The sequence below is a fragment of the Manacus candei genome, unplaced genomic scaffold (genome assembly GCF_025592945.1).
Source record: "Manacus candei isolate 608988 ecotype Guabito, Panama unplaced genomic scaffold, ASM2559294v1 h1tg000043l, whole genome shotgun sequence".
In the NCBI taxonomy this organism is placed as follows: domain Eukaryota; kingdom Metazoa; phylum Chordata; class Aves; order Passeriformes; family Pipridae; genus Manacus; species Manacus candei.
This window is the reverse complement of record NW_026138091.1, coordinates 3,926,388-3,948,869: the sequence shown is the minus strand read 5'-3', so window position 1 is coordinate 3,948,869 and position 22,482 is coordinate 3,926,388. Positions and strand designations below refer to the sequence as shown.

The 22,482-nt window shown below is 35.4% G+C and overlaps 1 protein-coding gene across 1 annotated transcript in view; it reads left to right on the top strand.

Moving 5' to 3' along the window:
• Positions 1-22,482, top strand: part of TRHDE (thyrotropin releasing hormone degrading enzyme) — a 201,578-nt gene that overhangs the window by 70,322 nt on the left and 108,774 nt on the right. The window contains exons 4-5 of the mRNA XM_051795952.1: positions 9,288-9,442; positions 15,240-15,353. Coding sequence (XP_051651912.1) covers positions 9,288-9,442; positions 15,240-15,353 — 269 coding nt within the window. The remainder of the gene's footprint in view (positions 1-9,287; positions 9,443-15,239; positions 15,354-22,482) is intronic.

Here is a 22,482-nt window from a genome sequence, read left to right as displayed (position 1 = left end):
TCTCTTCCTGGTTTTTCCCATATGAATTGTTACTCAGTAAAATTTGATATACTGTCTGTGCTATCACAAGATGAATGCATAACCTTTTCAAATGGCATCTGCCTGAATTTTGCATATTCATCTAACACAGAAGTACTTGATAACAATGACTTCTCAAAATATCTCCTCTTGTAGGCAATGAAAAAAAAGTTTCAGTTTTACATGAGTTCTTTTGTGTGCAAGAGCAAGGGAAGACATACTTTTTTTGTGTTGTATCTCTTGCAGATGAATTCTTAGACCAGAACTTCTGAACAATATTTTGATGATTGGGAAAACATGAAACATAAGATATGCACAAGGACCTGAGCTATGATTACCCACTTGGCAGTACCAGGTCAATATGGATGTAATTATGGGTCAATGTAACGAGATTAAACATACATTTTTCTATTTAGTGGTAACTTTTGTAAGAATTCAGCAGCTTTGTCAGTTTTGAAAGTTACTGATAAAATGTATGACTGAATGGAAATACCTGAATTTGGCTTAAATGTGATTTAAGGAAACTAACAAGGCATATTTTATACAAAAATATAGCAATACAATGCCCATTTGTGTATCATAAAAGTACCCAGGAAATACTAGTAGGAGTTAGTGTTGCTATTATCATCTCTTTTGTCAGTATGGTCCCTCCATTGGTGAAGAGATTTAGTCCATCAGCTTTTCAGTATTTCATCTCCCACACTGACAAGGACTGTCACTTGTCCAGGCTGGCACTGCGTGTGCAGCTCCACATGTTCTCTGAGCTCTGGATGATTGTCTATCTTGGGTTTATTTTCTGGTAGGATATTGGATTATCAATCTTGCTCACTATGTCAGAGATCTGACTGATCTCTATAAACTTTGTTCTGGACTAGATGACGCCTGTCGTTTGTCAGGCTGTACTTTTTTTCTGAGTCTCTCGATAGTCTATTCTATTCTTGAAATACTTGTCTGAGGTCTGTCCCAACCTCTTATGTTCTCAGATCTGGTTAGCTCCTTGCCAAACTTAAGTAGCATGGTTCACTTTGTATTGGTCAGCAGCCTCTCTTAAATGTGTCACAAACATTTCTTTCTAGAAATTTATTTTTGCATAGTTTGCAGTATTCCATTTTTGTAATAGATTTTCATGTTTGGGTTCTACTCTTTGAGTTAATTGAAACTGTTAAATACTTCAAGTATGTCTGAAACCACAATTTTCAGAAATAAGGCTATTTTCTAATTATTGTCTTTCTCTTCACTAGTATAAGTCTGTTCCAGGTGCAGAATGAAGCACCATTTCTGTCTGTTCCCATTGTTTTCCATGCTAAGAGAGATTTTCAGCTCTGGTGAAGGTTTCAGCTATTCTGCTTTTCCATCCTGGTAGTTTCTTTTAATGACTTTTCTTTTTTTTTCCCCCTACTGATAACCATTTGGCATTGAGGAGTAACTTAAAAAGGACCCTCTTTATTCAGACACATTATTACTGCCTGCCTCTGCATAACAGGATGTGGGCTGAACGGAGCCCACTGCTCAGCCCTCCTGCATTGGGGAAGTGAAGCTTCTTCGAGATTCAGGTCTTGGTGCTGTGTTTTACTGTGGAAAATATGGATTAACTATGTAGAGAGGGATGATTTTTTTGTGTTATGATCTTGCACGCCTGCTTTTTAACTGTGAGTTTTCATCTCTTATGAATAGCTGCACAGCACATGGCTGGCAGCCTGTGACCGTGCTGATTCATAATAGAACGAAGTAGTAAATTCACTTACTTAAATCTCTGTAGGATATCTAGATGCACCAAGAAGTTCACCTTTGACTTTTGTATTTTGACCCATCAGGGTGTACTTTGAGCTGCTTGTGAGTATGGAGTCTGTGACAAGACTTAGTTTAAGTGGTTACATCCTTGGGCATGAGCAGGGAGGAGAGAGTTTGAACTTGCATGAGGACAAAATGAATCCTCTGTTATTTGTGTTTCTCTAGAATTCATGATGATGTGCTGTGTCACAGAAAGTTATTGTTTCTTTTATTAAAATTGTGTATTAAATAAACTGACTAATAGATTGCTATTTTTACTATTAACATAGTAAAATTTTATCCCTATCTTATATTATCTAAAGAATTAGCATAAGAATGTAAAATATGCTTTATTCTAGGGCTTAGGATAAACAGCAAGACCTAAAAACAGTATATCAGGAGCTCTCCAGGACAGACCATTTGTATTTCTTCATCTTACTCTGGAGGAGAAGATAAATAGATACAGTTCCCACAATAATATGGCCTTCAGATGTAGTGAATATGATTATCTGTATTTTGTAATTTTATCTCCAGGTGGACTATCATGATACATATTTTTAAGATGCTGGTATTGAGAAATACCTGCCTGTCTTCCCAAAATTCCTATTTCTACTTTCACTAGTAAACTGTGCCCATCACCTGTGAATGCGATCTCACTTTAAAACAAACATAAAAGAGGTAAATCTTGGTATATAGAGTATTGTACTTATGAAAACATTCATGTCTTTGTTACTGTGATGAAAATAATTTTTATATATGCCAGATGAGAAAATTTATTTTACCTCATTACTGCTCTTGAGTAGAATTTCTGGAGTTTTCCGTGTACCTGCACCTTGGTTCTGCAGCAAAGAGAAGGAATATGGCAGTGGCACTTGATCATTTTCTTTGCAGCAGCATTCATACTGAAAGTGCTCAGTAATCAGTGGCGTGTTGTTTTCAGCCATAGAATCCTCATGCTCTATTAACTCTGGTGGTAGGAAAATGGCTGTTGGCAATTTTCCATCATGTCAGTCCTCTTAGTATTTACGTTAGATACAGTATTTATAAAGGCAACAGATGTATTTCTTGCTTTTTCCTCTCTCCGGATATTTCAGTGTTGAGAGTTGGAATGTGTTTTCTCTGTTCATCTGTTCTATACATACTGTAGGGGATGCATTTACAGTACTACCACTGTATCTTGGAGTAACAGAAACCTGAGCTGATTTCAGTCTCTGTCTCAGTTTGATCTGTACAATTCCTTGTGTGTCTGAGTTTTGAATTCCCACATTAAACTGAAGACTGGCAAAAAAAGTTTATATTTAAAAAGAAACTTAAAGAAAGATTTTTTTCCTCGTTTGATGTTGTACAGGAATTCATAATGATTTATCCAGGTATTATTTTAAAAGAAAGGCATTGTTCATGTGGAGATCAATACAACCAAGATGATGTGCAGTTCATCCTCAATGGGCGATTGCATTCATTTTTCATTTTAATGGATCATTTGATATACTTTGAAATAACATGATCTATAGATCTATAGATTGGGGGTATCAAAATTGAAAGTTTGCATATTTAATAATATGCATATCAAATAAAATCAACAGATTTCTATTTTATTTTCTTAAACTGTAAGCTAACCATCTCCCAGTGTCAAGGCTCAGTTACTTGAAAAAATAGCAAAATTTTTACTTTCTGAATTTCTGCTTATTATCTCTCCTTACCCTCCCCAACTTTCTCTCACAATTTTTTTTCCTGCTTGGATTGCATTAAACATCTGCTATTTGTATCAAACACTCTGTGAATCCATCCATTGTTTATGTCAGTTAATGTTAAGTAATACTTTGTGCAGCAATAAGAAGCAATAAAAACCCCAGCAATAAACTGCTGTGTGTCAGTGATTTCTCCTCAGGGTCTGCCACAAGCCATCTGATTTGACTGAAATAATGGCAAACAGTTTTAGACCTTTGCATTAACTCTGCAGGCTAATGTCCATGGGGGTTGGTAAGTGTCGTGCTTACAGAAGGATATTGGTGGTATAGTTCCAGAGATAAAAACTGATGGGTGCCAGAGTAAGTGTTGGGTAAACAGAAACAGTTGAACACTTCCCATGGGGGTGCTATCCAGGTTATGGGCAACTTCTGTGTATTTGAATACTTTGCATGTACTGAGATGAGACAGAGGAATACTCTTAAGTTTAAAGACAGCTAATTTAGGATAACTAGGTTCTAACTGCCAGAAGTGAAATACTAAATTGGTTTAGTTTTCAGGAAACATGCACTTAATATTTTCTAAAAATCAGATGTCTCAAAGTGTCTCAAGGTGAATGTTGGCTTCAGAGAGCTCTCACCAACCCTGGGATATTTGGGCTTTTTGATGTGTCATCCCGTTATGTTGCTTCCTGATCCACACCCCCCCCCCCAATATTTTTTAAGGGGATGAAAGAATATAGAAGAATAACAACTTGGTTTTCCAGAACAAACACCTCTACCATATACTAATAAAACGATGCAGAAAATAAAGTAGCCAATTTAGATGTTTCTTGTAAGTCCTTATATCAGTAGTTCTTTATCAGTAGAAAATTCAGATATTCCTTACAATAACTACTGTTTGACTTCATGTTTTTTAACCACAGCTGTCACTTTTTGTAGTTGGCTTGTTCCTTAAAATTTACATAAATCATTAAGTGGTATTGTGCTATAGAAAAGCATCTTCTACTTGGTAAAAGAAATGAAACAACATTCATTTAAGAAATTGCACCAGACCTTTAGAGAGATTTAATAAAGCTATTCATTACATTATGTAGCATTAGAAAAGGGCAACCCCCCTACTTATGGTATGAATAAAAGAAGGCGATATTAGCCCATACTTCCTCTTAATTTTTTGAATTTTTTGTCAAAAAAAAGGAAATTCTGGGAACATGATATCTGCACCTGATATCTTGAAGAAAGCCTCTCTGAAGAAATGAACGAAAAAAGTGTCGTGAGGGTCATGTAGGTAAATTCAAGTTATTTTTGTAGTGTCATTTTTGTAATAAAAATGGGGATTATAAGGGAAAAACATGGAGTTCATGCAGTGAACAGTTTATCTCTGTGCTTCCTGGGTTTATTAAGGAAAATATGTGTATAAAGATGCTTGACAGAAAATTCTTGTTTGTCACTGTATGTTCTCATTTACAAATTGCAGTGTTTCAGGGGTCTCATATTTATCTGTGAGACATGTATGCTAACTGAAGATTTGCAGAAGTCGTTTGCACATCTAGTTATTTTTTTGCCTTAGTAGATGCTTTATAACAGCTACCTTGAGTATTAGAAATTCAATACTGTCGTATGTGCTGCAGTATCTAGTCCTTGGTTGCATTACAACCAACAGCTAAATCAAATAAGATTGCAGTACATGATGTTAGTAAATGTAGATGTGGATGTCTCTCTGTCTGTGTCATATTTATATGTATATTAAGGATGTGTGTCTGTTAAACCAGTATCCTTGTCCAACTTCAAGTGGAGGTGGTTAAATATAGTGGAATCACAATGGTGGAAAAGATGCTTTGATGTTTGAAAAAGAGTAGGATAATAAAGGAGGAGAAAAGGACCCTCAAATTCGGGGTACCCTCCATGAGAGAGTTGGATCTTGTTTTACATTTAATCCTATTCAGTTCTACCTCTGCTCTCATATAAACCAAGAGTGATGTTCCTGGTTGTGTGGTTGGGGAATTTAAGCATTTTTAACTGCCTAGAAAATATCATAGGTGAGTGGGAAAAAAGAAAAAACAGTATCATCTGTGCAAATTGCACAGATACTAAGTTCAGAGATAAAAAAACTATCAAATGTGTTTTTGCTTTGTGACCAACTTAGGTGTTGGTCACAAAGTCGCTAATTTCCATTTTGCACTATGATGATAACTTACTAATAATGTCAGAGGATTATATTTTGATGTAAACTCACATAGTTATGATGTCTTAATTAAATGTTTGGAAACAAAAGCAGCTGTTGAGCTAAGTACAGTTTTTGTAACTTGATTTTTTTTCCATGAGATTCACACAGAAATAGATTTTTAGAAGTCCAAAGGCTATCCTTGTATTCAAATAATTGTACCAGTATAGCATGTTAGCGTGAAGTTCCAACACATTTTTGTCTGGTGATTTTATTTTAGCCATATAGTTTTTACTTCTTAGTCATGAATTTAGTCTCTGTGAAGGCCAGGAGGTGGAAACCCTCTATTATTCCAGCACTACACAGGACGCTGTGCTACTGTATCAGGAAATCTCAAGTAACAGTTTTATGATGCATGAGGTTATTATTTTCTGCAAGCAATAACATACATTTCTATTTCTCCAGCAATATCCACATAATCAAACATTCGCAAGTGCTTTACAAAGAATTTAATTAAATAGTGTACAGAGTGACTGGATGCAGCACATACACAAACTTATATATTTAGTAGTTCCCATTTTGCAGTCAGTGCAGAACACTTTTGCACAGTGATATGTGTGAGTGATATTTCCATCAAAATGTGTATCACCCCTCCTTTTCTACCTTACTCCTTAAAAATGACACTGAAACCTTAACAGATGTCGCCTCCAGGAGCACAGGATACCTTCCTCAGGGCTCTAATGGTGCGATAAAGAGAGGGAAATACAAATTCTCATGTTGAGACTTGAACATCAAACATTGTTCCTCTGAAATCAAACATTTATTCCTCCCCAGAGAAAGATATAGATTATTGTGTCTTTTACCACAAAACCAAACGCGTTTGGAATTTTATTTAAAGGTAGTAGAAGTTTTTGGAGCAATCAAAAACCAACCAATGAAAAACTAACATCAAGACTTGCATACTCAGGTTAGATGTGGACAATCAGAAGTGAAAGATTTTATGACAATGACTATGTTCAGGGTCCATTCTGTCAGTCACTGGAATATTAAGTCTCTTCTTTGGCATTAAAGTGCAGTGTATCAGTCCCTGCACTAAGAAAAGGTAGTGTGCTCATATTCATTCAACATTATTGGTATGGTCATGTCACCTGCAGGGCTTAACATTCTGGAAACTGACTGGGTTATCTGTTTTGTTTACTTTGTTCAGAAAAACCCTTTAAGCATTAGCCAGTGCGTGAGAGGAGTTTTCAGGCTTGCAGAGCAATGAGGCTGTGTTGGATGAAAGTGATTTAGAATATCTCTCTGTGGTTGCCTACCTGCAAGGCAGTTATCTGTCTGTCAAATTGGAAGGTTTTATTGGTATGTCAGTGCTATAAAGTATCAGTCTAAACCAGCAAACCAATACCAATGACACAAATGGTGAAAGACAGTCTATAATTAGCCGTAAAGGTTTAGTGTGAGACCTCACCCTTGTTTCCCAGTTCCTGAGAGTTATTCCAGTTTATAACTGTCTGACACTGACAAAATCAGTGTCAGATACATTATGACTGGCAAGAAAGACCAAAAACTACAAATGGACCCAAAGGAGAGAAAATAAAAGGATCAGTAAAGAGTAGGAAACTGGTTTTACTTTTGTGCTAGTTTTTGTTCTGTGTCTCTTTGCTAATTTGAGGGGAATTGCTGAAAACTTAATTGGGGTAAATAAGAACAGAGTCTCTCTGTATTCATCCTCTGAAGACACCTTTTGAAGGGTGGTTTAATTGCTGTAGGAGAAATTATAGAGATATGGCTTTCTTTACAGAGTTGAGAATGGGAGAGATTCCTATTTAATGTCAATGAAGATTTGCTGTTAACTTCAGTGATTTCACCCAGTAGCCTTTGTGTCCCTTTTTTTCCCCATCTTTATACCTTCAGACACGAGTTTTTCATTTTGCATGTCATTTATAACGAATTGCAGTTACTCTAAAAAATTAGTACAGTTCGAGCTTCAACTGAAAAAGAAGAGGAAAGCATGTCATTTTGAATTTGCTTGCATATCTAATCTTGAACAGCATGTTTTGGATTTTTGCTTTAATTTCTTTAATTATGCTTTTGTTCTGGTGTCTGCTTTTCTATAAAATACTTATTCTTTAGCATTTGTAGCATGTCTCTGTGATTTGGATATTTTTACTTTGCTTGTATTTGGAAGTATCTGCTAGACTCTCCTTTGCTTGTGCTAGGAGGCTGGTATTTTTGTGCTTCTTGCATCAGGCCCTTTTTGGGAATGCCAGAATACACCCAAATTCTCCATTCCTGATATTTTAGTGGCAACTTCCTGTGAATCCTGGAGTAGAGCTCCTGCAGTCTGTTTGTTCTCCAAGCCAATTCTACCACACTTCAGCAAGCCAAAACAGACAACCTTAGGAGATATGTCAGTGCTGTGATATAATTTAGAGTATTATTTAGAATAAGTAGGTCAGATTTTTTCTTGTTCTGGTTAGGAAGTCAGCCCAGAGATCTTTCATCCCACCCAGTGAACTACCACTTGCGTGTATACTACATGTGATAACTACCAATGAACTGGCTTTGGAACCAGAAGTAACAGAACCAAATGAGAGAGAAGTGTGGCAGCCAGGCTAATTAATTAAGAAGTCAGGCTAATTAGTTTGACTAGATGTGACATTGTAGATTCCAAAATTCTGTCTGATTTGTACATGGGTTGCACTGGTCTTCTTACAGACATACAAGTTGTTTCTGGACTCTTTCAGATGTTTTTTTGTCATGAAGCAACATTGTGTATTTGTTTATTCCGTAGAAAAATTTACTGTAATTTTGGATTTCTTTGTATAGTGATAGTCAATTTATTTCGTTCTCAATCTTCTGCAGTAAGATTTTTTTAACACATGTATTTTAATATTGTCTTATTCAACTTTATGCCGCTGAGATTCCTTGTTGCTTTTTTTTTTACCTGACGAAGGACCTTCCCATTTTCTTCCTAATATTTTGTCACTTACTGAATACAAAACTGAAGTAATGCTCCTGAAGTTGTGTATGGTCCCACTTCCATCCTGTGGGGCTGAGAAGAGGCTGCCAGCAGTCTTGTTCCCAGAGGATGTGTGTTAGCAATAGTGCACACTGAAAGATGCCTTGTTTTGTAAGAACTGATGATCTTGAACAATTTGCCATTTTTCTTGTTATGAAACAGTATTTCTTCAGTGCACTCCTTAATGTCAGGTTACATACAGTTTTATGTGTAAGATTTTCACAAAGAAGTTGCTTTAATGAAAAGATAAAAAATACTTGCTGTAAAAGTCTATGTTAACACATTGATATGGTATAGTAAACATGAGAAGCAGTATCAAACCCAGCAATAAATCAATAAGGTGTTGGAAATAAGCTGGATTCTATATATAAAGCTTCAATTAGAAGTACTAATAATGTATTACATCAATAACATAGTGCTCATGTGTGAGCAGATATTGGCATAAAATAAAAAAAATGAATATTTTATTAATGTTTCCTAAATAACGTAACTAGAAAGCTGAAATTAAGGGTTTTTTTAATGTGTGTTATTTATAATGCTTTTAGTGATGACTTATGGTCTTACTTACAATAGTTCTTCAGCATAGTAGCTCCCACAAAGAGTTAACATATATTTTTTCTATTTCTAGATCTGTTAGCTGTGCCTAAGCATCCATATGCTGCTATGGAGAACTGGGGACTGAGTGTTTTTGTGGAGCAAAGGATACTGCTAGATCCAAGCATTTCTTCTATATTATACCTACTGGATGTCACCATGGTCATTGTACATGAGCTATGTCATCAGGTATTAAAGGTGTTCACATATTTGATCTTAATGTCAGAAACCATGCATTCCTTTTTAAAACCAAAAATGAATTTATATTGTACGTATGGACAGTTGCAACTTCCATTGTACTGAAATCCAAATAACACAGAGGTCTGTAAGACACATCCCTACAATACAGAAACTGTGAAGACTCAAAATGGGCATAGAGGAGAAAATTAGTAGCAATGAACAACTTCCCTGTCTTCTGTATGATTATATTCTGTATGTTTGTGTCTCTCTGTTTGTTGCTGGTGTGTAGAATAAACATGTTGATAGGTGTAGAAAGTTATTCATTGTAGAACTACAACAGGTTCATCCTGAATTTCATGTTCATGTCAAAAAAATCTTTTGGCTCAATTTGGTAATCAACTTCTTCTTCCATCATATAAACACATACTTCCATTCTTTTCTTTTTTTAACCCACTCAGTGTTCACTGTTGGTGGATAATCAAGTCTTTATGTGTACAGAAACTGTGTCAATAAGAAAACTTAAAATAATAAAGCCATATTACAATTTATTTTGTGTTTTCCCCATCTTCTTGTCTCAAACTGAACACATTACAAGTATTTAGTAATATTGAGTTGAATGCAGATATTATTGAAGAATTTTGCTACAGGGGCAGGCAACGCTTTCTTACACTCATAAGAGGCATAATCATAGCCTTCAGGTTAAAGTGAATGAAATCCTACTGTGTAATCACCATGGCTTACATCTGTGACTTTACACAGTGTTCTTTAAAGGCAATGCAAATTCTTAACACTTTCTGCAAATAAGAATTCCCATGTAAAAGGGAGCCATTGTAATGGAGTTCTGGCAGATGAACCTGGAAATAATAATGTTTGGTTCATGTTCATATTAATGTTTCACATTAAATCTGTCAATGAATATGAAGTCCCTAACGACAACATGAATTTTTTTTTTAATGTTATTGCTGGTTTGATCTTGATATGATCATCTGATTTTATTATAAGCTCTTTATTGTGCATTACAATAGGGTAGCGCACTGTTCAGCTAGAAAAATTACAGTGCCTTAGGAATCAGGCGAGGAAAACACACATTAGATCATGAAATCCCAGCTCTTGCTAGTATTAGATTCTTCTATGTGGTATATTTGTAAAGCCAGGCTCAGTGCTCCTGATTACAGGGTTATGTGACTTCCCTTAAAACCTTTTGATTAAATCTGTTGGTCAATACCTTTTTCTAAGTTCAGCTTTAAATCTTAGTTTTTGTGAAGTAACTTCATTACTTCCAGTTATTCTTTGCACTGCTTTGATAATTTCCTCTGCTTCCAGAGCAATTTGTACTTCAGATGTGGGCAATTATCACATCAGTAACATTCCAAGTTTGTTTATTCGATTCTCATTGAAACTGAAGCCTTTTCACATTCTTCTGGGAATGTCAGAGGACCATGAAGTGGGTGAAAACTGTAACTGAATTTATTTTAGGGTAGAAATGTGGTCATAAAGTGCTTTTAAGTGACCTTAAAATAGCAAATGAGGAGGTTTACTTGGTGTCCATGTGGATATTACTTCCAGTGCTGTTTGCTTAATTAAATGTAGCTTCCTCTATTCCTGTTGCTGCTGTTTCTGTTTCAGCATCTTGCAGATCAACTCTTTGCTTAACTGCTTCACTGGATAACTACACAAGATAGAAAATATTCAGGTGAAAGAAACATTATTTCTACTTTTTAGATGCAGAATTGAGTCACAGAGAGTATGATTGTTCATCTGCAAATAAATTTTTGAGGGAGAAACTCTCAAAAAAATATAAGCTGCAAAATACTGTCTAGCACCTCCATCACAGTATTGTCTTTATTTAGTAATTTTGTCTGCTTTTATCTTACTCATACTCCCTCAAGGAAACTTTAGAGCAGGAACTCTAAACAATACTATCTTAATTGAAAATGTCCTGAACTGAGACCTGGTTGGGTCCGGGATTTCTTGCCTCTGCTGTTTAATTGTTAATTATTCACTGCATTTTTCATTGTCTTTTGCTGTGAAGCATCTCACTTGCTAACCTGTGGTGACACATGAATATTCCTCCCCTTCACTCAATTTTACACATAGAGTAACAGCGTTTAACCAAAATCACTTCTGGTGCAGCCAGAAGTAGAATCCACATTTCCGGTTTTGCTTTTTTATTTATTGATTTTTTTTTTAAATTTCAGTTAAGAGGAAATAGAACTCTCATAAAAAACATTCTTTTTTCTTTTTCGTTTTTTTTTTTCTAAGAATTTTGTCATTGTCCATTTTCCCTGACTTTAAACCCATGACTTTAAAACTTATGGAACATATCTGAGCATATAGTAAACTGATTTGTATGAGACCCCTGTTACTTCAAGTAGCACAGCAATTGCTTTGCTAATGTTGTTTCCAAGATTGAAAAAAACAGATGAATATTAAAAAATGAGAGTATTGCCTTTAGATTTGCCTGTTTAAAATTGTAATTCCCAAACCTGCTGGGTATTAATGCTTGAGTACAGTCTTCAGGACAGATAGAAAATGAACCAGCATTGCAAAAAGACAAATTCTGTGGTTGTGAAAATACAGGTGAAAAGTGTATAAGAAAAAATTTTGTGTCCAGTTTCTTCACAGTTGACTTTGTCATACTTGACCAGGTATTTATTTTAGGCTCATGTTTTAGGAGAGACGCATTACAGTTAAGTAGGTAGCTTTGGTTTTGTCATTACGTAGGTTGTATTTTTTGATATTTCAGGTTGAGTGTTCTTTTAGAACATTTTATTAATTAAAAAAATTAATAAGTGAAAGAATGAGTGTTTTGGCATAAAACCTTCTCTTCCAAGCCCCAAACCATAAGAGAGATATTGGTCAAAACACACATATTTCTAGCAGCTTAATTTGATAGCTCAAAATAATTACCATAATTTATTAAATTAATTCTAATTAGGGTAGTAATCAGTTTTATGGGCATATCACAGATCAGTCCCACCTACAGTCTTTGAAGGAAAATTCCTTTGAATTTATGCACCATCATTTTTGTGATAGTTTTCCCACCTGAGAACAAAACTTGATGTGACAGATTGAGTTAAAGAGGCATGAAAGCTGAAAAGAAATTTAAAAGTTCTACATCAACATTTTTTTAATAATCTGTAAAGGAAGCATATAGGAAAGAGTGTCCTCTCAGTGTATCTGTAAAATAAGTACCTTCTGCATATCAGATTGAACCTAATACTTGAGGGGGATGAGAAATTTATGTAATCAATAAATTTTAAAATAAAAATGAAGTAATGATCTTCATTCCAGGTAGATAGTGTTTATAGTCAAATACACAAATAAATACTTAAAGAAATTAAATGCTTTACTTACAGTTTTCCTTTCAGATATGTAACACCTAGGAAGATAATAGCACCTTTCTGCTGGAAAATTTGGCTTTCTTACTTGCGTTCTCTGGCACTGCTCTGTCTCTGACATCCATAACTCTCTGATACTGTTCAAGACTAGTTAAGCAAATTCCCTGCATTTTCTTATGGATATGCTGGTTTAATGACTGTAAAACATTTCTTCCTTTAGGTGCATAATTAAACAAATTGTTTTAATTGTATGAGTAGTTGTATCAGTAATAAAGAAACCCAGAAAACTCACAAAGGAATATAACAAATTCTCTTTTATGACGTCATAAACTAATCTTATTAATTCAAGTTACAGGTATTATGAATTTTACAACTTTTATTTTTTTTAAATCTCTCTCTGAATAGTCATAGTACAAAATGACTATTACTTGTTTCATATTTGTTCAGCAGTCCTCTTGCAATTCAAGAAATAAACTCTATGCTATTGTGTTTAGTCTGTCGTCGCAAATCATTTAATCAACCTATTCTGGTATGAATATAACTGTCATACTCCTTGATGTATGAAAGTTACATTCATTTCAACATTTCAAATTCTGAAAATGCATTAGCTACATTAATATATTTGCAATATTTCTTTGTCTTTTCAGTTGAATGTTCTTAAGAACAGGATCTATCTTTGGCAGCCCTATAGCGAGTTAATTTATTGGTAGCCTTCAACTACATTATGCTCACTGAGTGTGCATTAATTTTAGCTTCACTTAGTGTATGAATTCTTAAGTTGGTTGTTAGTGACATTTAGAGTCACATTTTGCTTCATTTTTTCATTCAAATCCTATTTATTGAACCTTGTGTGGCAATCTGGTAATCTTTCTGCTAGTGTGTTCTTTGAAGCACTAGTGTTTACTTCGCTGTGGATCCTCATTGCAGCATTGATCCTTCCTTGGCACTATTCTCACTCTGCAAAGACATGACAGAAGCAAGACCTTTCATTCAGGTCCCAGACAAAGCCTTCAAACAAGCCAGATGTCATGAAAGCGAACTGCTTATTGGCCAACTCCACTTTCATTCATTCTCCACTCTCATTACAGTTCAGCAGCAGCTCTTCTACTCTAACCTGAGTCTCTGCCTGTGGAATACTTAATTTCTACTCCCTTTCTGTGTATTTTCAGAGCTTGCAAACCCATGAAAGCTCAAAATTATTTCTGTTGATTATTAATTTTTCTCATTTTTATTCATATTATGAGAAAACTGACATAATTTTACTGAAACAAAGTTTTGGTATTTGTTGGGCATAAAAGGTGCTACAGAGAGTATGAAATATGTTTTCATAATAGTGTATATGTTCCTACTCCTACCACTGGTGTTACAGTGATTCAGGTTGCATAGGGCCATTACAGTCATTTAAACAGGATCATCCATGAGCAGAAGAATTTATGACATCTGATTTCCTTTGAATTCTTGTCCTTGTTCATCTTCCAGTGATCATCTTAGCTCTGTGTAAAATCCCTCTGACACCCGCATGCCCTGTGCCGTGTCTCTTGATGGCTTACTAAGCAGAGTACCTAATGGATGTGTTCTTGCCTCACCCTCAGATCCAACTCTTCTCCTCTTTTCAGATGATGATCTTTATGTACTTTCATAGGAGTTTAATTATCCTTGAGATTCTGTCCTTCTTGCTAAATTAGAAGTCAGTAGGGCAAATTGAGGGGTGACCTGGGGGAATGGGAAAGGCAGTCAACCCTCAAGTAGGCTTCCTTTGCATATACATTGGTGGCCTATGCCGTTTCAGATACCTCTGCTTCTGGTTGCTGTTTGGGAAGGCTGCAATTCTCCTCTAATTCCTCTGTGAAGTTTTCTAGGCCTGCGTGGGTATCTCAGATACCCTAGGATGTTCTCTAAGTGGCATCAACTACCTGCTTTTAGGCGTCTGAGTCCTACTCACAGAAAGATGGCATTATTATATAAAACTGCTTTCCTTAGAAGACCTTCTGAGAGGAGCATCACTAGTATTGTAAATCTTAGTGGGCAGACATTGTGGAGAAAGAAGTGCTAAAATTTAGGTCTGAGGTGGGGAATGTTTTCCCAATTTTTCAATTTTCATACTATGCATAGTGATGTTTCCAGGTAATGGATCAGGTTATTCAAGTTAGAAGCCTTTTTCTGTCCAGTGCATATGTTAGTCCCTTAAACCTAGGTGAGCATCTACTTCAGATAACTAAAGTTCACATTGTGAATACTGTCCTCAATGCTTCTTTTCCCCACTTCTTTTTTTCTAATGTTTTACTTCATTAACTTATGCATCCTGTAAAGGCTGAATTAATTAGTACATGAAAATAACAGTTGAGTTTCAGTGGGTGGTGTATACTACTGTTTTTATTAAAACTTTTGGAGAATGTGTTCTTTATAAATGAAATATATGCAAACATGGGTTCCTAAAGGTCATGCATTTGAACTTTTCTTTACAGTGGTTTGGTGACCTTGTGACTCCAGTTTGGTGGGAGGATGTGTGGTTGAAAGAAGGTTTTGCTCACTATTTTGAATTTGTTGGGACAGACTACCTCTACCCAGGGTGGAACATGGTAAGTCAGTTCTATTTTGTTAATGTGAAAACTCCACAGAAAAGTTGCTTTGCTATTATACTCCTGCTTCTGTTATAGAAAAGGACTGCTGAAAAATACCAAATGATGCATGCAAGTATCAGATGTTGAATGAAACAAAATCACTAGGTGTGAAATAATTTGACAGCATTCCAAAAGTGTTCAATTTATTGCAAAGGAAATAATGTCATGTCTGTCGTAACCCAGCATTAAAATAGCTACTGTCTCTCTGCTCAGAAATATTTTGGATTAAAGCAGTTATGATTTAACTTGGACCATTTTTTAAAACATTGATATGGTTGAATTTTATCTACAAGATAAATTGGAAAGAAATGTTTCACAAAACATTTTATAAAATGGAGCATATTTTTTCTGACAGTATTCTGTTCTCTCCCTAAGTTTATTCTTTTTATCTTCCTGCTATTGTTTGTCTATCTAGCAGCATAAATTAACATGGAGTATATGAGCTGAGAATCTAGCTTTCAGTATGATTTCTGGCTGTATGTGGTTGAACATGCTTTGTCAACTGGTGTGCAAATAAAGGAGCTCTCTGAGGGCAGACTGGAAATTCTGTGCTGGTACATTATTTTGAAGTCCTTCTGTTGAATCACATTGTACCTAGTAAGGTCTAGTTTATATGAATTGCTGTAATCTGGCTATATTATATTTATAAGAAAAACAGGAAATATGAGACCTCAGTACAAGGAAATTTTGTATGAACCCTATTGAAGGTTTCTATAGAGATTTTGTTGTCCATTGGAGACATGTTTTTATTTGCTAACCTTTTATACTTACGGATATTTAATTAAGTGGCAAAATATTTATTATAAATCCCGATTGTCTGATGGAGATTTGTTGGAGCTTGGATGTTTTGCTTAGACTCTTGCAAACTAACTTCTGAAATTTTCTTTTTCTGATTTCTGAGTAATTTATTGAGTATTCTTATGCCATTAATTTTTGTATGCCATGAAATGAAGATGCTATAATTGTGAGTTAAAGCTAATTTTTGAAAATAGTTGTATACAGATACTCTTGCTTTATGTCTGCTTCTTGTGAAGTTTGAATTTTTTGTAGTATGTTAATTTTTTCTTTAAGGTGTCAATTTTGGTCTATAATTGCATTATGAAGAGGGAAACGAATCTTTATCTGTACTGACATCTGTCTTGCATACGTAGGCTTGTTGGATTTACGTGGCTTTGGCTATATTAAAACTCATTCTGTTCATCTTTATGAAGAAGACAACCTGAATTACAATGTAATGATTCTAATTATAACTGCAATGAAATCTGGCAAGCCTTTATGATTCTAGCATAGTGAAGTGTCATAGATGACAACATTTATACACTGAATTTTATCTTCAAATCGTCAGTCAATTGTTCTTCACATTATCAGTCTAACAAATTCAGAATAACTTTGCTTTAGAAAATATTTGGAATATAGTATATTTGCTTGAAATTTTTGTGGAATTAATGTAATCTTCACTGTTATGCAAATGACATGCCCATCACATGAAATCTTGGCATCTTAGCAGAATACAGGCAAAGTGAATGGCTTGAACAAGGTATGGCAGTTAAACTGGGAAATCAGAAATGTGCTGCATAAATTAGAATTAACTACAGAAATACTGCTGTGCCTGAAAAAATATTAATCTGTCAAGCTTTTCCTTAAATTAAAAAGAAGGTAGACTTAAACTGTTCATGAGGCTTTGAGTAGCTGTGGCCTTTGATAGAAAAATGACCATACACATATTTAAATAATTAGAAAATGAGAAGATTCTCTTAATGAGTTAAACATTTAAACATGCCGCATTCTTTTGCAGACTAGAGAAGGAGTCAATACTGTTGTGTTTCAGCCTCATTACAGAGATTGTAGAAAGAGGAAGCAAAAGTTACAGTTACTGAAATTAGGCTTGCTGGTGTTTGTTATTGGTATAAAATGCATTTGCTGTTTAGATCACACTGACTGACATTTATAAACTTGAAAAAAAATAAAGTGAGCATGTAGAAAAGAAAGAAAAAGGATGCGGTACAAGCTTCATGAATCAGTTGCAAAAACAAGAACTACAAGATTGATTTTCTGTAATGATGGCTAAACAGTGCAATATTCCAGCATTCCAGGTAGTGTTTTCTCAGCAGTATGTCGTACCTGTGAAATAAAAATAAAAGAAAACATGGTGTATGTTGCCACAGGTTTTTGCATCAGGAAAATGGTGATATTCCAAAATCCTCTTTATTTCTAAAGAATTGGGAAAGTTACATAGTTAACTTCTTTCTCTTTTAGTTCTGAAATGTTAACCTTGAAAGTTTCCTCAAGAAGCCCATGGACTAAAATGTCGAATTCAGCTTCTTTTCAGTTTACTAAAGGCTTCTTTTCACATTTTCTTTTGAATAAGTGTAGAGCAGAAGACTGGTAGTCCATTGCAGAAAAAGGACTTTTGTTTGGAAATGCAACTTGGGCAGTATGGATACATCTGAAAAAAATGAATCTATCCACAGCTTCCTACCTAAGTTGTTCAATATTTATAGGCTACAGACACATAAACTTCCATCATTAAGGCTCATAAGCCTCTAAAGTTTTGCTACTACTTATCTGAAGATGCTTCTCTTTTAGCACAGCTGAGTGTTTTTCAGTGTCCATCTTATTTGACATTCGTAGTCTTGGTATGGCTGAAGCTGAGAGTCTGGAGGAGAGTTATCTGTAAGGCGTGTTCACACCATTATAACACACCATTTTAACCTAAACGAACAGCACTGAGTTCTGCACAAAGCAGAGACCCATGTTTTTTTTCCTGAAACGCGTTTCGTGGCTTCTCCTTCTTCTCTAGGTTCTTTAGATTGCTTAAATTTTTCTTTTCCTACTGAGGTTCTTCCTTTATATCTGTTTTTCTTCAGTTGTTTTATAGACTCTTTTGCAGCAGGAGAGACTAACGAGTAACAGTGACTGAACCTGCCATGGAGCTGTAACACTTTACTGAGCATTCCAGCAGGTCTAAAATTTCTTATTTTGTCCAGAAGGCATTTACATACTTCATCAGGCTTGCATTATCTTAATGAGAAAGGAAATCCAGTCCTTATTAAACACTTGCCATCATTATGTACTGGATCCTCCTATTAAAATTTTGGGTGAATGAAGAGTCATTCTGATGGAGGTGTCTATTATCCACTGCAGTAAATGCAAGATACATCAGAACTCTTCCAAGGAAGTGAATGAAGTTTTGCAGGTTTTAAAAGAGAAAGATGAGTTTTCTGTGCTGAGAAGCTTTGTGACCACTGGTCTTAATATCCTTTTTCAAATTTAAGTTACTTCAAATGAAAGCTAAAAATTCTCATTTCCTTCCTTCAGCTGAAAAATAAGTCTCTACATGTAACTTTTTACCAGATGAAGCTATGTTTGATTTTGCAGGAAATCTGTCTCTGCTATACAGTTAGACATTTTCCGTGGAAAGGATTTCACCATTCTTCCCATTTCATCCTCTTGCCTTGTCTGAACCTCAAATTAAGAGTTTTTTAAAATTCTTATTCCAAAATGCCTCAAATTCTTAGTCTTAGATCTCATTCTTTAAGTCTTGGAAGTTTAATCAATTGTTTCTGTGTTGTCAGGATAATTTTAGAAAGAAAGCTGTCTCTGCTAAGTGTTCCTCCCAGAGATCAGAGAATTTCACTTCATCATGTGTGCTCAGAGTAGTCATCTCCATGTGAATTCCCTGGCTGTTGCTACTTCATAACTTAGAAAGAGATGAGATTTCTGTATTAAAGTCTTAAGATGTAACTGTTTAGTTGTCTCTCTATGCCATCAAAAAGCAACCACACCTGGACGTAAGTTCTTGAGCTGTAAGAATTTATGACCGATTCAAGGTAATCTCACCTCTGTGGAAGGGGCCTCTGCTAGTTTTAGGATCAGAGAAAAGAAAAAATTGCAGCAGAAAGCTGCATTCTGGTAATTTCTACTTCATAGCTCTATCTATCTACCCTGATCACCTTCCTTTCAGAGGCCTGTTTCCACCTGTATATTCCATCTTCCTCTTGGACTGTTTCTCTCGTTATCTTGAAATCTTTTGCATGTGGCTTTGTAAAGGAAGGAATTCAGCTGAGGCTTGCAGATACAGGAATTTATTGACTGGTCTTTTGCCTTCTTATTTTCTGGTAGAAGGAACCATCATGTTTGTCCTTGAATGTCTGTGGCATTGGGGTAGGTTTTGAGTACTGTGACAGCAGGAATTACTGGCATGTAATTTGCCCTTACATCCATCAAACGAGCATCAAATACTTTAGCAGTCAGTACCTGGCTTGATGCTGAGAAAGCATTTCACAGACCCCAGCTGCCTTCTCCCTTTTCTTTATTATATAGAAGTTTGCTTTGCTGACAACCTTATTGACAGAGTCAAGGTGTAGTACATCAGCAAAACTTTGAATCCTACGTCTTCTTGATCCATTGATGCTCTGGGATCTCCCACTTTCTTGTCTGCTTACTACTTTTATAGGTAAGGATGGTCATATTTGTCAGAATTTTTCTTAGTATTAAATTAAAAACTTTATGTCTACATAGAAGGACATCTTTCCTATTTCTTAAAGTGAATCATGTTTCCTTTACATTATTAGGTTCCACAGTATGGACAATCCTGCCATTACTACAGGCAGTTGAAAATAATAATGAGGTTGCATAATAACATTTCTGTTTCAAAATAAGTAAAAAATTGATAAATTATCTTAATTGCCTATCTTTCTCATTGACTTGGTTGAAAATAATAAAAGCGAATGCAGCCATTAGACACATGTATATCTTTAATGTACTTTAACTCACATTGCCTCCTAAAGTGTTTGCCTCCATCTGTAAAGATTTCTAAGGCATTGTTTGACTCATAGAAACCCCAGAAAATAATATAAGTTTTGAGGTGGACTTAAGACATGGGCCTTTTTCATTTATTTCATTATTATTTTGGCATTTCACACCTGAGCTGTAGCCTGCTTGATCCTTCTGAATCCAACATAAATATCATGCTGGCTCAGCATTGAGTGAGATTCAGCCTCTCATTTTTTAAAACTACTTTCACGTTTTCTTTTTTGGTTAAAGGCTCCCCATGCTGGTGTAAAGTAAGCCTTTAATTAATACCACATGGAATGTTTTTCCTCCAGTAACTACGCAGTGAAGTCAGTCCTTATATGATTTTCTGTTTTAACTCAACGATGGGGGAAGCTTTCAATGTAAAATTAACTAGAATCTTATGTATAATTGACTTTGGCAGGAAAAAAGAGATTGTAAGGCGCAAGATCTTCTGTTTGCTAATTACTAGCCCTTTTTATGTATACCAGTTAAGAAGTCGTTATACTAAATTTTGCTTATAACTAAGAAAATGGATTTCCATTTCCACGTGGTCTTCCTGAACACAGGTGGGTTTTTTTAATGCTCTAGCAAGGTAGATTAATATATGGAATTCTTAAATTTGAGCAGTTAACTCTTAACAGTTAGAGGTCAGACATAAGTGAGTACCAGCATTTAGAAGAAACATTTATTCAAGAGATTAAGTACAGGTTTGGAGAATGTCACTGTCTCTTCTTTCTTTGTGTCATTTTCTGCACATCTTGAGATAGCAGTTTAAATGACATTATGATGAGAGCTTTAGGGTCATGAGTTCAAATCTTCTGAGTTCAGGGTTTAGAGGGTTTAGTTTCAGAAAAAAACTTAAGTCACCTGCCTGAATTTCACATAATTTTGAATTAGTAACCCCTTGTCTTCAGTAAAATGAGATAAAAACTTTACAGCAACTTTTGCCTCAAGGAAGGACGCACTGCAGGATTGCCCTTCTGAAACATGAATGTGCACTTATCGGGAAACATAGTTGATATGGGAAGTTCAGTGGCCCAGTTTAGTTGTATATTTGAGGGCATTCTTAACTGAAAGACTGTTTCCCAAATTTTCAGCAGTTCTGAGTGTGCTACCACTGCTTATTTTAAAATTGTGGCAGTATACAGTAACTTGGAGCACAAACTGATAATTGATAAGTAATTTTTGGAGTACCTGTAAAACATCTGTGGTTTCTTCATGGCTTAGCTCACTGAATCTCATCACTTTCAGGTTGCAACAGAGTCTAGGTGTGTAATACCTCGTTGCTGGTGACCTCTGGCAATTGTTGCTGGCAGTTGACTCAGTATACCAACCACATCTTGAAGCCACTTTTCATTTAAGTATTATTTACTATTTCTTGAATTGAGATGATTTTCCTCTACAAATTTCTTCTCTGGAGTTTGAATTAGAGGATAAGCTTCATACTTTGTAATGCATCTGGCGTACAACCAAATAAAGGCTATATCTGATAAACAAAGTAGAGAGAGGAAACAGAAGTTGAAGTAGCTGGTGAAATTGCTTAAAAACTCCAAATGGATTACCCTTCTGATTGGCAACGTAAGCAGGTGGTCATGAGTATCTGATTTGGCACTTTATTGAAAAGAAAATACATATCCATTTCTCCTTGCTGGTACTCAGAGCTATTGGTCTTCCTTAACTATGACCTCCTAGAACATCTACCTTGTTTTATAATAACAAAAATTGTCAGTCAGTGTGAATATTTTTCAAGTACGGGGACAGAAATTTTGCAAGGTCTTTGACTGAAAATGCAGAAAAGAGGGTTATGAAGGTAGACATGGAACTGTGACATGTTCACAGCTGATAAATACAGAATCTGTTTCAGGTCTCCTTCAACAAACTGTACACATAATTAAAGCACACATGCAGAGATGTAAATTAAAAAAAAAAGCAGTCTGTAAGCTGCTCAAGGTATTTACAAAAAGTTACTGTTGTGAATAGAGAAAGAAACATTGCTTTCCTTCGCAAGTACTTGAGAGACTGTGTTATGACAATTTAGGATTTATAAGCACGTAGACAGAAAGAACTTGCTGTTGGCCCTCAGTGGATCTTATCTGGCCTTAATGTATTTTACTGAACCCTAGGTTTCCTCATAGATGATATTCCTCTGGTTTGTTCAGCTTCACCCTGAAATATATTTTATTAGAACTCAACTGCTTGTGGTGTATATATTGGTGTTCTCTGATAGCTTTCAAAATTTGCCTCTATTTCTTTTTCCTTAGGGGGCACTTTCTCTATAAACCCAAGGCTT